At 35.5% G+C, this 15,523-nt stretch overlaps 1 protein-coding gene across 3 annotated transcripts in view; it reads right to left on the bottom strand.

Annotated features, from left to right (window-relative positions):
* Window positions 1-408: 408 nt before the first annotated feature.
* Window positions 409-15,523, bottom strand: part of GLCE (glucuronic acid epimerase) — a 127,874-nt gene continuing 112,759 nt past the window's right edge. For all 3 annotated transcript variants that reach the window (XM_071214257.1, XM_004451042.2, XM_071214258.1), the window contains 3 exons: window positions 12,953-13,551; window positions 9,453-9,698; window positions 409-4,386 (listed from right to left, as the gene is read on the bottom strand). In XM_071214257.1, coding sequence (XP_071070358.1) covers window positions 3,362-4,386; window positions 9,453-9,698; window positions 12,953-13,538 — 1,857 coding nt within the window. In that variant the 5' untranslated portion in view covers window positions 13,539-13,551 and the 3' untranslated portion in view covers window positions 409-3,361. The remainder of the gene's footprint in view (window positions 4,387-9,452; window positions 9,699-12,952; window positions 13,552-15,523) is intronic.

The following is a 15,523-nucleotide window of genomic DNA, read 5'->3' as shown; positions in this document are numbered from 1 at the left end:
ACATATTTTACAATTGAATACTTATTAAACATGAATGACCTGTAATTTTCATGGGAAAGGGCTTCCTCCGCCTGGCATGGGCATCTGTTTTTGCCCATGTTACTCTCTCTTCTTCTTTTATCTCTACCCACCCCTGAACTTCTAGCTTAAGTTCACAACTCCCCTGACTTAGTACACAAGTTAGAATTTTGTTTTTTGGAAATTGGATCCCACTGTGAATTAAAACTCTTCAGAGTTTAGGCCTGTGTATTATGCTCTTTTCTCCCTTGTCTTAAAAGGCCTAGCAGGCCTTTAACATTTGTTGCCTGACTAATCAAAGGTAGAAAAGGAAATGACAGCCAGAAATCTGTTTGCTGGGCTAAACTAACCTTAGAATAATGAAAGAAGAAAGAGAAACATCCAGGTATACACCTTTCAAGATAAAAACTTTATTTTACAATTTTATAAAGCAGCTTTACATTAAGCACAAACAATCCATTTACTTTGTATAGAAACAAAATAACTTTCCATCTGCAAAAAATCAAGTTTTGCTGTATATAAAACTAACATGTGCACATTGTGCTTAAACTGCAAAGTCTGTACAGCTTTACAAAGGACTACCCTTCAGAAGGGCATCCAGTAAACACTTTATTGCATATTTAACACATGGTATATAACCCACATGTACAATGGAAGAGAAACAAGAAAAACAATTACAAGGATGAAAATAGCAGCTTTCAGTGAAAGTTTGCACACTGATCAAGAAAAAGGACTGCCACATCTGGAGAGTTGTGCTTGTGTGCCACTTTTGCATTTGTTCACACACAGGGTGGTTCTTTGATGAGGCCTTTATGTACAAAAATTCCTAAAGGGTCAAACTCGACCTTCACCTGGAAACTTCTGGATGGTTTTGTAACTGAAGTGGCAACAGATTTAACATCAAAGCTTCACTCAAGATACGTGAAAAAACTAGTATCTATCACCTTGGAGTCAGAGAAATAGTTGAAGAAACAAAACAAAATAAACCTTAAAATACCCTTCCTCTTCTTTCTAAGCTCAGAAAAAGTAAACATTTTACATGATTTAAACCTCAGAAAATTCTGTATATTTTTAGGGGCAAAAATGCAATGGTTAGCTTATGGCAGTGTTCCTTCAAGTATGTGCCACCCCCCACCCATCAACTGCATCAGAGTCACCTGAATACTTGTTTAAGATGTAGATTGTCAGATTTACTGAATATCTGGGATCTGCACTTTAATAAGCTCCCCAGGTGATTCTGAGGCATTCTAAAGTTTGAGAACAATTGGTTTGTACTGGCAATGCTGCTATAGGTTCAACTCACCCTCACAGAAAATTCTGGGATCATAAGAAAAATCAAGTTGCTGTTGCAATGTGGAAGGCAGTATGAAACCACAAGCAATGAAATAGCAATGCCATTTCTAGATCAAAACGTTTTTCCTTCTTCAGTGGAAAAAGACAGCCACATTGTTAAGGCACTGATAATTGTCACAGAAGCAGTACCATACTGTTTTCATTGATTCCCCCTAATCTGAAGCACCAGCATGCAAACACAAGGCAGAAGTCTAGACCATTCCAAATAATAACAAAACAAATGCAATGAAGTAAAAAGGGTTCCCAGATTGGAGAGTTTGCTTTTGAACTTCGACACTGAAAATAAAAATGATGGAATACAGATGGTCTTACTGACATATCTAAGAATCATATGGTAAAAAACTAGGAGAAAACAAAATAACCACAATGATTTTTGTTGTGGGCAAAATAAAAACGTGTGGTCACATAAATCAGGAGTCTAAGCTTATTTTTCCATGGCCACTTTAAAATTGTCCTCAGTATAGATCTAGCTTCTTTGCTCCTGCCCTTTCTTGAAGCTACCATATATACATTTATTTATTTTTCCTGACTTCTAAGTAGTGCTTCATAGGCTGAATTCAATTAAGATAGTGTAGGAAAGTTGACCTATATACATCTGACTCTTGATGTGCATTTAGTAAGAGTCACAGCGAAAGAGCTTGACATGCCCTGAAAGTATGGGGTCTCATATTTCTAATCTGTAAAAATTACAGTATTGATTTAGTGTGCTGTCATACACTAAAACAAAAGCCAGAGCAAAATCAACCTTCCTAAGGTTTTGACCTCATGCCTAAAACCCATTAGCAGACACTAACCATGGTATGAGGGCTATGAAACCTGCTTACATGAGATATGCAGGGTATATAACCTAAATATGGGTCTGATTACACACGTATAGCCAATGCAGTAGTATGTCTTCTATCCAATAGCTGAAAAATTTAAAATTAAAATTGCAAAAGAAAAACAATGATGAACAGTTGGTGATTTAGAAAGCTGATAACCAAGAATGAACAAAAGAGGAAATACCCCTGCTATGATTCTTGTATGTAATATTTGACCAAAGATTTATTTTCAAAGGGGGGCAAGAGGGTTCGTGGTGGTAGACTTACAAAAATTACTAACCTCTATCCAAATTTAGGTTTGTAATAAAATTTCTTAAATGTTATACCAAAATGGACAATATTCTCAATTATATTCTGAAATGAAATACAAAATCCTAGATGGTGACAAAAAGAAACCATCACAATGGGAGTAGGGGAGGGATATATTGATTATCAAACCTTTACTGATTGTAGATCAAGTTTCATAAAACAGATAACATTTGTGTAATTTCTTGTGCAGTCAATGAGTTTCATTTTAGTTGTGCTTACATTATATAACTGTGAAGCCTGAACACTGGCTGTGTTTTTAACCTACATGTTTCAAGAAAACCATAAATTCAAAATATTTTCCATATATACCAAATTGAACAAATGTAACAAATGCTCATTTGCACCCAAGAAATTAATCTATAGGAAAGAAACATCTTTTTAAAAAGTTGCACACAGTCCACTATCCAGGCTACAAGTACATATTTACTGTATTACAGCACAAAAATTTTTCTTAAGTCTGCTTTCAACATAAACTTAAATAATCACATTTTAAAAGAGATCCATACTAAGTTTTCAGGTAAGTGGTAGTCAATTGACTGGTATAGCTACTTACCATTATCTTTTCCAAACTGATAGTGACTGGACTATCCGTGAAACTATACAAGGGTGATAAGCACAGTAAAGTTCAACAACTTTGTTCAGTCCATTGACTAAACACTCTTATGCTCTAAATGTCTTCTACATTTTTAAACACCCAATACATGGAATGCAGTTATCTCAGAAGACTTGTTTAAGTATTACTTTGATGTAATTCACCAAAACCTAGTATACAACCTTTTAAAATGTGCCTATGCTGTCCTGAAATAGAGCCCCATAGTTCCTGTGTACGGCAGAGACTGCTATATGATTTTGGTTGAGCTCTAGTTGTGCTTTGCCCTGTTGCCTTTAAGGTAACTTTTCCATCTCTTGACAAATTCTTTGAAGATTGGGGACTCATCAATGGTACTTAGTAGCTGCAGTTGATTGATGTGGGTGGTATGATAGTCCCAGCGGGCCAGGTTGGGAGCAATGCCGAGCATGAAGTGACGGAGGTCATAGATGGTTCCTGAGCCAGTGTCATACAAGGGAAGCATGGCCTTAAGGGATTCCATGCCACGCTCATACAAGGACCTTGCTTCTTTCCCAAGTTTTTCCCCTGCAGTTTCTTTTAAATCATACAGCCCAATTAAAGAATACATAAAGCCATTTAAAACAAAAGAGCTAGGTGTGGTTGGATATTCTTCATACCAGTCATATTTATTCATAAACACAGCTTTAACTCCGTGCTGCTCTGACAGAAACTTGTAAGGGGCTGTTGCCCTTAAAGCTGAATTGAGGAACATATGGTCTTTTGTTAACAGATAGGCCCTGACTAATGTAGAAATGGCTTGGCCCTGGGCCATGGCAGAGTACCACCCTGGCTCTAAAGACTTGAACCCTTCCCCTAACTTACGAGTCACCATAATTGGCCAGCCACCTTTCTCGTCCTGGTTCCTTACCAGCCAGTCACTGGCAGCGAAGAATGCAGCCATGTGGGCTGTGGCAGAGATGGTAATGTTGTCGAGGAACCCCTTCCCTTTTGCAATCAACCTAACCACCTTCTTGGGCATTATTTTGGTTGGCTTGACGGCTTTTGTGTTGGAAAGACCCACTCCTTTCCTGAGATCAGTGACCAGATCCCTGGTAACTGTGCTCCATGAAGTTCTAGGTCCAATGCCATAATATATGTCTCTTTCTTTAAAAGCAATTAGCTGGGTATTTGAAATGTAATGTACAGTGAAGAGCTGATTTTTCTCTGTGGTCTCTAAAATGACAGACACACTTCCATTTGTCAAGAACTTGAGGTCAAATGAAATAATAAAATCTTTTGTGTTCCCCAGCTGTAGAGATACACCTTCACTAGTTTCTGTAGGGAAGAAATATACCAACAAAATTAATTAGAATAAAAGCTCCTTAGTATTTAAATCTAATGCAATTCATCCTTAACAACCATTGACCATAAAAAATATATTTCAGTTTTTTTGTGTCAGATCATTATTTTTTTAAGATTAAACATAAAAAATGACTGAACTAGTAAGTCTATGATGGCTTGTGAGCATTAAACAAAAGCTAATCTGATTTACATCAGAGGATTAAGGGCAAATGGCTAAGATACTGTTGATAATATTGCCTTTTTTAGATCTAATACTGGCTGATCAAGAGTCAATGACTGTTCTAGAATACCCATTCTGTAAAAAGAAAAAATAGCTAAAAGCTGGTTCAACACTTAATACTGTAAGAAAGAGGCTAGAATGATTATACATGAATTACATTTTAAAAATTAACATTAACATTTAATATATATTTCCAATGTGCTTTATACATATATCATTTAATTCTCATAACAATTACAAGAGGTAGGTGCTATTATTATTCTCATATTACAATGAGAAGCTAAGACACAGAGAAGCTAAGTAACTTGTCTAAGGTACAAAGAGAGTAAGTGGTAGAGCTGAGGTTTGACGTGGCTTAATCTGGCCCCAGAGTCCATGCTCTTAATCTCTATTTGATGCTGAACATGGTAGTTTGTTTTCAGGTAGTCACTGGAATCATGAATAAAATTTCTATAAATTAAGCAATGGGCTCATGTATTCAACAAAAAGCAAGGGACAATGGCGACAAGTTTAGGCTTTGGAGTTAAAAAAAAAAAAAGCTTTGAAGTTTTGTTCTACTACTTACTAGCTTTGAGATCTCCAGCAAGATATACCTCTTTGAGCCTCAGTTTCTTCACATGTTAAATACAGATAATATTACTTTGTGGGGTAAATGTGAGGGTTTTTTTTAAAAAAGCATAATGGCCTGGCACAAAACAAAGGGTAGTGATTATTACAATTATTCTGAAACCACTGGCTTCAGACACCAATAAAATAGTAATAAGTGTTTTATCTGACAAATTATCAAACGGGAAATTGATTTTGCCTGTCTATAGTCCAATGATAGCTGACTTCCATAAAGATGGTTACTGCTGTCTGGAACTACTAAGAAAAAAACTGAGGGAGTGGATGTGGCTCAAGCAGTTGAGCACCCTCCTCCCAAATGGGAAGTCCCGGATTTGGTTCCCATTGCCTCCTAAAAGAAAAAACAAAACAAAACAGAGAACGAGCAAAAACAACGAGCAGACAATGAAAGCAAACAAGCAAACAGACAAGGGAGCTATTTCAAGGGTAGGGGCATGGGGGAAGAAAAGAAATTGAGCGTATTAAAACCAAACAGAGGCAGCAATAACAATATAAACAAACAGTATAAAATTTAAAATATTAAAGGAGAATATGAATATTTTCATCTTTATAAAGCTCACATTTTCAAAACACATTCATATATATTATCTCATTAGATCCTTACAATAATCCTGAGGCTGGTAGGGCAGGAATTATTTCCATTTTAGAGATAATGATATGGAGGCTTTGCAAGGTTAAATGATTTGCCCAAGGCCAAAAGCTACTTAGTGGCAGTCTGGACCTAAGTTCACAGACTGTGAAAAAGACAAGTGATATGAGAAATGGCATCCCCATGAGAATAATCAATGGAAGGGTGATTTCTCTTAGACGAAGCCATAGAATCAGATCTGCTTTGAGGAAATCTTAAGTGTGCAAAGACAGGAAATGTGAACAGATGATAGTATATTATAGTGCAATAAACTTAGAGAAAGTCAGCATGTTGAGTTGATCATTTGCTCTAGCAACAATGGATTCTCCTAGTATGGATATATTTGGCCTAAGGCTCTTAATTATGTCATTTGATGAATAGTTATGGAAATTACATCAAGAATGAGAATATCTTGATAAATTTATGGATCAAATGATGCTATGGTTAACTTTTTAAAAAGTGATTTCAGAAGTAAACTTCTAATATAGTAAAAATACATTTTGGTAATAAAAATGTCAACATGAAATCTCCCTTTTAACTAGTATCACTATGCATCTATAAAAAAATAGAAGCTGATGTTCAGTACAACATCCCTGAAACATTGCAAGATTCTGAATTGACTTACGAATTATCCACGATTAAATTATATTCAGCAGAGTAGACTATCTTGAGTGCTACTTATTTTTTTTCATTCTTAGAGTAATGCCTCATTCTCATGAGTCAGCCAATGTTAACTATGACATCCATTCTGGCCAACCTGGATAACAATCATTAAGAACTTAAATAGGAAAAAGTTAAAGTAGTACCTAATTTTCTCCCAAGATTTCATAATTTTTACTTTATGAATACAAATCTGATGAAATGATATGGTTCAAACAATCATCTTATGTCTCAGTATCTCAACATAACAGATCAGATCAAAGAAATCAGTAAAGAATGATGTAACCTTTTTAAAAACTATTAATTTTCCTAAAACTTGACCACCACCAGAGGAGTTACTGAGCCACACAGGAGACGTAACAGAGAAGTCAAAACCCCCAATTTAAATCAACCAACCATCATCATTTTAAAAAAAATCTTATGAAATAAGGTCTTTTAATTTGCATCTTATAGATGTATAGGGAGGTTAAATAACCTGCCCAACATCAAATGGGATGTGACTATGGTGTGGCAATCAGTTTGGAAATATATCAGGGAAGGTTCTGAGCTCTGCTGGAAGGTCTTATGTTATCTGGAAATGCCTACTTTAAATCTAATGAAAAACTCTGCATTTTCTATTGATTCAAGCTCTGAGAAGTTATTCTCAGGAGTCACTACATCTGTCTATTTTAGCTGTAAGTGGTATATGTACTTTAGGCAAGAAAAGATGATAAATAGTCTTTAAATCAGTATCTTCATATACAATACAAACTGCTTCCTTCATTAATTTAATCAACAACTTTATTGTGTGGAGTTAGAAGAAGCCCTAATCAGAACTCTGAGGAACATGGAGAGATAGGGTCAGGCAGAGGAAGAGAAGCTTACAAGAAGCCTGAGAAAGACTGGCTGTAGCAATAGGAGAACATGAGGTCATGGAGACGAAGACGGTATTTCAGGAAAGGAAGGTAGAGAAGGACAGGTATAGAGTTTCAATTTTAAAGGAAGAGGGAAAAAAAACATTCTTCAACAAATGTAACAGTAAAAAAATATGCTATAGAGTCATATTATGTTTCTATCCCTAGACAGTTTTATTCCCTTACTGGGAAAAAAAATTAAGCGCTAAGAAAGAAAGAAATAAAAGACCAACAGCATTCAGCTTCTGGTTCCCCACAGCTTCACCTCACTCAGACCTTTGCTTTTAAGTACAAGTCCCAAATTCCTTCTCTTAATAGCAATTCTCTTAATTTATCTCCCATGAGGCCCCATCTTGCATATGTATGTATCAATAAAACAGTCTCACCTCTTAGATTACCTTTTCCTGCTCTTAGTGACAATTCCCATGTAACTCCAACTCACTCTCCCTCACTCTCTTGTACCAAATGCAACTTCAGGTACCTTCAGAGTGTCACACAAGCATCCCATTCCTACCCAGCACACTCCCACCAACAGGGCATCCCACCTCCATGTAGCTTGTGTCCTCCTGGCAGAGTCACTGCCACAACCAGGGTTATTTCTTCCATATTCTTAAAACCATGTTATGAGGTAGTTTATCTTTAGCTACAAGCTGAAGAATGAAGAGTTAAGGTGAGGATCTCCTACTTAGTAGGTAGGAGACCTATATCTTTTGCATTACCTGGGACATCCAAAGTACACAGTGAAATCTGTTGCTCTAAAAAGGACCGAGTTCAAAAAATTGTTCTAGAAAACTTCCCAAGGCACTTGAGGAGATCAAGATGAGGGCTGATGTTTTCTACCCTAATCCAGACAATATTATTAATCAGTATAAAAATAAGCTCCTTGGATATATTCAAAACCAAATTTTCTTTTGCTTAATTAGTCTAACCATTTCCTGCTCCTATACCATTTAGGTATGACAAACTAAGTATTTTAAAACATATCCATGTACCAAGCCCATTGTTTTACATAAGTGAAGATGCTCTATGCACACGGAACATCACAAAATGCCATGGGAGAAAAGAAGTTCTAAGTCACATAAAAAAAATCAAAGGTCACCCATTATTTGCAGAGCATTAAGCACTCATAAAACCATTACTTAAGGCCATCTAAAATGAGTAGATTTGTATTGTGGCTTTCAAGGTCTGTGAATTACACAGTCATCAATAAAGGACAAGGAGAGAATACAGAAGCATTCTTATAACCTTTCCTCTCCTTTTATTTACCACTGACAAGATTGGCGGGAAGGGGGGGGATGAGATTTTTTCTTGACAACATTTCCCCATAGAGAATTAAGCGTGAGGTGGTAACTAAAACTATTTCATAGTCTTTTAAAGTAAAGGACTCATTAATTCTCATGGGTATTGATTAATGGATAAAAATGCATTACATCCTAATTAATGAGACTGTCATAGTAAAAGAGGAAATGCATAAAGTTAATTTGATTTTCTAAATTATTTTATTAATGAAAATGGTTTTATATGAAGTTTGAGACAATCTAGTACACTGACAAAATTTAGTATGAGAAGCAGGTCTGTATTTGGTAATATTATATTATTTTGAATAAATAAAAAGCTTCTGGTAAAAAATAGGCAAAGGAAAGAAAGGCTCTCTCCAGAAAGAAAAATTTCTACCTTAATGCAAAGTATTTTAAAAATTAAATAAATACTGTATTGAAATACTAAAAGAAACCGAGGAACTTCATACATATGGGATATAGATCCCTGGAGGGAGATATATTTTTAACACTCAATATATGGCTTGGCTCTTCACACAGCAAATGTTCCTTTTTATAACCTTGAATTTTTAGCTCTCCCTTAGGGGATTTCACTTGGGTGACACCATTTGTTTCTTTATAAACCTAATGTAAAAAGAGTCTGCTAATGTGTTTTAAAAACCATACTAAAAGTTTAAGGGAGTACCAGATACTATAAATAAACATAAAATCAGGCACATGTATTATACATAACTCACCTGGAGCAATAAACTGTTTAACATTGGTGAATCTAGACTTATCAGCCACGCTAGCTATAAAGCAGCCCTTTGGCACAGTCCAGTCATTAGACTTGCTGTTTTTGTCCTTGTCTTCCGCTGTTTCATAAACCTCTATGTGAGGAGCCTTCTCGGTTAGATTCTTGCTGTAATGACTTAACCCATACTGTGCAATCTGGATGGGGTAGAAATAGCCTTGAGGTCCCCATTGTGTAGATAATGGTACACCTATAAAACACAGAAACAAAATGAATAACCAAATCAAGACATTTACAAGCCTATTCTGAACACCACTTTCCACTGTATTACTTTGGGGGAATTTTATAGTTAACAACTTTTGAGTTTCCTTTTTACATTATCTTCATAATTACTAAAAACTAGAACCAAATTAACCAGATATGAAAAAGAAAATTAATTATTTGTTCACACATAGTCATTATTTGTTGACAGCAATGAAAGGTTATAAAATATTTTAAGGGTTGACTTTTTATGTGTTACTTTCATTCATAGCTACAGATGTCACATTTTGTACTTCTATTTCATATCCTCAAATTCTGTACAATTTAGATGCACACTGATTAATATTACTGCTAAATTTTATTCTAGAATAGTAATCTTGAAATTTTATTAAACATTTGTACTTAAACAAATTAACTACATACTCCTCTTTCCCTCCAATGTCAAGATGTGGTCAAATCAAGAAGCATATAATCTGATGGCTAAAGTATTTGCATAAGAAGCCAGTTATCACTGAGGAACTGAAAATATAAACAGTTTGCAATTCTTTTACCTACCCTTCATGTTAAAATGTAATTCTTGAGAACAAAGAATGCTTTTTAAAAATGAATTAAAGTAGTGTATTTAACCATGGGTTTTTGAAATAATTCATTCATGGATTATCTTTTGTAAAGTTCTGAGCAATAAAGGTTGGCATTCTTGTTTATTTTAGTAATTTCCTACATGGGAAAAACAATAATACTATATTGCACAGTCTATCATATTGTTGCATATGTTGAGAGATAAAATTCTTTTCTGTAATTCTAAAAATAAATTAACAAGCACCTGGTCAGCACACAAATCATACATGCTTTGACACAGTTTCAAAACAAACTATGCTTAAGGAGTTAGGGACCATATAAGCTAAAAAACCTAGGCTACAGATAAGCTTTTAAACTTTTGTATGCTTTCTCCGAGGAAGAATTTTCTTTCAAAATTCAAATAGAATTATCACTTAATAAAAGGTAGGTTTATACAATCTCATTAAAGTTGGGTGATGGCTATAATAATGTACAACTAGCATAAGAGTTGGTAGACTAAACAAGGGGACAGAACAGCGAGCCAGAAATACACTCTAGTATACAAAAGCTTTTAGTATAATGATAAAGATTGCATCACAAATCAGCAGGGAAAAGGTCTATTATTCAATACATGTTGGAGAGAAAATTAAAAGTTAGCCCATGACCATGTACCACTTACCAAAACATACATTTAGCTGAACTAAAAAGTCAAATATAAAAAAATGAAATTGTAGATTAAAGAAAATATAAGTGAACAGTTGCTCACAGTGTGGGAAATGACTTTATGTATAAAAAGGAAACAGCAAAAATGTCCAAAAAATCTATAAGTTTATGCAAACTAGGACTAAAAACTTTAAAAATGAACAAATTATAAGTAAAATTAAAAGGAAACAAAATCCTACTTGGAAAATGATATAAATGCAAATGAAGATTAATTATGAATAGCTACAGTATTTTTAAGAACAAAAAACTGGAAATGACCTGGGAAGCGGACTTGGCCCAATGGATAAGGCGTCCGCCTACCGCCTGGGAGGTCCACGGTTCAAATCCCAGGCCTCCTTGACCCATGTGGAGCTGGCCTATGCGCAGCGCTGATGTGCGCAAGGAGTGCCTTGCCACGCAGGGGTGTCCCCCATGTAGGGAGCCCCACGTGCAAGGAGTGTGACTCATAAGGAGAGCCGCCCAGTGGGAAAGAAAGTTCATCCTGCCCAGGAATGGTGCTGCACACACACAGAGCTAACACAACAAGATGACGCAACAAAAAGAAACACAGATTCCTGGTGCCACTGGTAAGGATAGAAGCGGTCACAGAGGAACACACAGCGAATGTAAACAGAGACCAGACAACTGGTGGGGGGGGGGGAAGGGGAGAGAAATAAATAAAAAATAAATCTTAAAAAAAACAAACAAACAAAAAACCTGGAAATGACCTAAGTGTCCAACTAAAGAGATGGGTTCTATATATTGCATGTATCATGGCATGTCCTTACGGAATATTAGTCGACTACTAAAATGTTTAGTAACTACTCAATGACAAGGGGAAATAATCATAATACATTAGGCAAAAAAAGCAGAAAACAAAACGATTATCCTCTTGAAATTACTGTATAATAAATATCATTACAACTATGTTAACATATGCCTAATGACAAAGACTTTCAGAGCATATACAAACATAATTATCTTGGGGTACAAAGAATTATAGATATCTGGCCCCTCTCCCTCTTCTAAGCATTTGTTGAAGATATTATAAAACACTTAAATAAATAGTGGAAACAAAGTAAAAAGCTCCTGCATCAGAGTATGTAGACTCTAATTTCCAATTTGATGAGTAAACACATCACTAACTTGAGAAACATGGTCTACAGGCCTTCAACCTAAGGGAGTCTGAAAATATCCACAGAGTGACCAAGTGAGAAGAAAATTCAAAAAGAAAAAAAAGTTTAAAAAGCTTCAGCACAAATTAAAAAGGTAATAAGATAATGAAATCACTTTATAACAAAAAAACCCCCTCAAACCAAGCAAACTCAAAACACACTTAAATTCTTTCTCCCTTTTAAATGATGTACATTAATGTCAAATTCAATGTCTTTCTGATAAACCCTAGATTTGAAATGCAAATTCCACAATGGGTTAATTATACTCACAAGAAATCCTCATTGCCTGAGGTTTTAAAGACTCTGAAAGAATGGCATATACTGCAAGACAGTATGCAATGGACTACAAGAGTTTGGTCTAAGTTGAGAGAAAATGGTATCTGTGCATTGTCTTATTCTATAGGACTTTAAAACTCCATCTATAGGTGACACCTGGCAAATCTGATTGATACAAGACTGCACTGGTATACTGATGGGTCCAATGGATGCTCTCCTTTCCCATCTCTTCTTGAGGATAGAAACTATATATTTTTAACCCAAAATTTCTAGAGATGCTATGCATTGGCCTCATTGCTCAGAATTTTAGATTCTGAGGCTAATGGAATAATCTTATTTGACTGAGTGTAATCTGTTTGTGCTCTTCAATCACACCATCAGAAACATGCCCTAGATTCCTCCCTGATAAGTCAGAGTGATGAAAGGTCCCTTGACTTGCTAGGTGCTTGCTGTATATAATAAAAACCTACACTTTCTTATTCCTCAACACAATCAGACTAGAAAAATGCAAGCGGAGCAGACAGATACCAACCTTCAACCCCACTTATGCACTTGACTCTGTCTCGGACTTCCACGTTGTAGCCTTCAAAGGACATAAAAACACCATCAGGGTGATAAGGGGCTCTCTGTGCATAGACTTTGGAATAGCTATGAGAGAATTCAAACCGATCATAGCCATCATACTGAACCACTTTTCCATAAACGTCAAAATATTTCTCTACCCAAGTGAATGGAAGAAAGACTTCATTCCCCTCTCGTCTCCCTTTAATTGTATGTTCATCGTTTATAAGACAGTCAATTTCTTCATATTTCAGCCCAAACACCTTGCCTCCCCCATTGTTATTGAAGCCTGCCACAACAGGGGGTGCTTTCTGCTGTTCCTGAGGGAATGCCTCCTCAGACTGTTGTCTGGCCATGAGGTTCACATAGTTGTTACTCTCAGATGCTGCTGCTCTTTTCTCTAATCCATCCACTCTGAAGCCACTACTCAAGTGTCGTGGAAACTGGATTGCTTTGTCGCTGGAACATTTATTCCACAAAAGTACTGTGACCAAAGTGAAGAGTGCACAGATGATAATCAAAGTCTTATAGTTGACCCGAGCTGCCAAGCAACGCATATTCAGACCATACCTATGGAGGCAAGAAGAAACATTCATGCAAAGATGTACTAGTGAAATTTCATAGGATAAGATTTTTTTTTATTAGAGAAGTTGGGGGTTTACAGAATGATTATGCATAAAATACAGGATTCCCATACACTGCCCCACCATCAACACCTTGCTTGCACAGGCGTGTAATAATTGTTACAATTGATGATGGCAATTTTTAATTATTACAATACTTTTTTAAACAGTATTTATCTTTGCTAAAATTGATAAAAGGCTATTAAAACAGTAATATTAATTATTGTCCATCGTATACATTATTTGTATTTTCCCCATATACCACCTGATTAATACCTTTTATTATTAGTGTCGTACATTTGTTATAATTCATGAAAGAACACTCTTATACTTGTACGATTAACTATACTGCATAGTCTATAATAGGTTCACTGTGTTACACAGTCCTGTTTTATCTTTCAATTTTTATTCTAGTAACAAAAAATGACAAAGTTTCCCCTTTTAACCACATTCACCTATGATAATTCAATGCTGTTAATTAGGGCTCACAATATTGTGGTACCATCACCGTCATCCATTTCAAACTTAAGCCTTCAATCTAAACAAGGGTAAGATTTATTTTTTTATGTTAAACAGTCTTGTTAAGACCATTTTATTAATTGTGTATAATCTGATGAGGTTTAAAATTACTAACTCTAACTTTTCAACATAGACAAGAAAAGATAAGAGGTGTTCTCCCACCCTGGTGGTAAAATGCTCAGTAAGTATAATCCTCTAAAATATGGATTCCCAAGCTTTCTCAGTCTGTGAACCCCTCTATGTAATTCCCCCCCTCTATGCCTCTGGGAAAAAAGAATACCTAATAGTTTCATTTATTAAGTACTTACATCGAAACAACTTTTAAGTATTTATGTCCTAATAATTTAGTAGCTGTTTAAGAATTAATACACACCTGAAAGGAAAATAATTATTACAATCTCAATTACAAATGGGATGTGCTTGCTTTCTGTTAGGCACTACACAACTTCTCAAACTTTGGAATCAGATTGGTTACGCCTTTTTCACCCCAACTGCAGAAAACCTTGAATGCAAAGATGTAACATCATCAATCTAATATTGAAACTGTGAACAACCTCACAGTAGTAGTTCACATAATGTCCAAGAAACTCAAGTATCACCATGTTTCCTTCAAAATTTAAAATATGCTGATACACCTCAGCATACAGTTTGGTAATCATGACTCTAAATTATGATATTAGGCAAGTCATGAAATTACATTCTAGGCTCAGTGGTTCTCAAATTTAGTGATCGTCAGATTCACACTGAGGGAATTTTAAATCAGATTGCTTGGCCCCACCAATAAAATTTTTGATTCAACAGGTCTGGAGTCAGAACCCTAGAATTTTCATTTCTAATAAGTTCCCAGATGATGATGAAGCTGTTGGTCTGGAGACCACATTTTCAGAATCACAGCAATAGTCCTATACTTTCTCATCTATTGATTTAGTTCAGAAGTTTTTGAACCATTATCCAATAGAATCCTAGGGTCTTTCAAGGACTACAATGACAGGAAGAGGGAGAAAAATCTTGTGAATGGAGCCCTCTAACTCTCTGGCCCCCTTTAACCAGAAGTTCTGCTTTCATCTCTTTTCTATATTGAGAAAGTACAGAGACAAGGGCAATCATGGAGAAACTGGGATTAAATATACTTGTATATTTATAGCTAATATATTTAATATTGAAAGACTGAATGCTTTCTCCCTAAGATCAGGAGCAAGACAAGGATGCCTGCTCTCACCACTTAGATTTAACATTGTACTGGGTGGGCATGGAGCCTTACTGCTAATAAATGGGGTTTCTTTTTGAGGCGATGAAAATGTTCTAAAATTTGATTGTGGTGAGGGATACACAACTCTGTGAATATACAAAAACCAGTGAATTATACACTTTAAATGGTTGAATTATATAGTATGTGAATT

The sequence above is a fragment of the Dasypus novemcinctus genome, chromosome 3, assembly GCF_030445035.2.
Source record: "Dasypus novemcinctus isolate mDasNov1 chromosome 3, mDasNov1.1.hap2, whole genome shotgun sequence".
In the NCBI taxonomy this organism is placed as follows: domain Eukaryota; kingdom Metazoa; phylum Chordata; class Mammalia; order Cingulata; family Dasypodidae; genus Dasypus; species Dasypus novemcinctus.
Note: the sequence above shows the minus strand (reverse complement) of the source record. Positions and strands in the feature narration are given on the sequence as shown.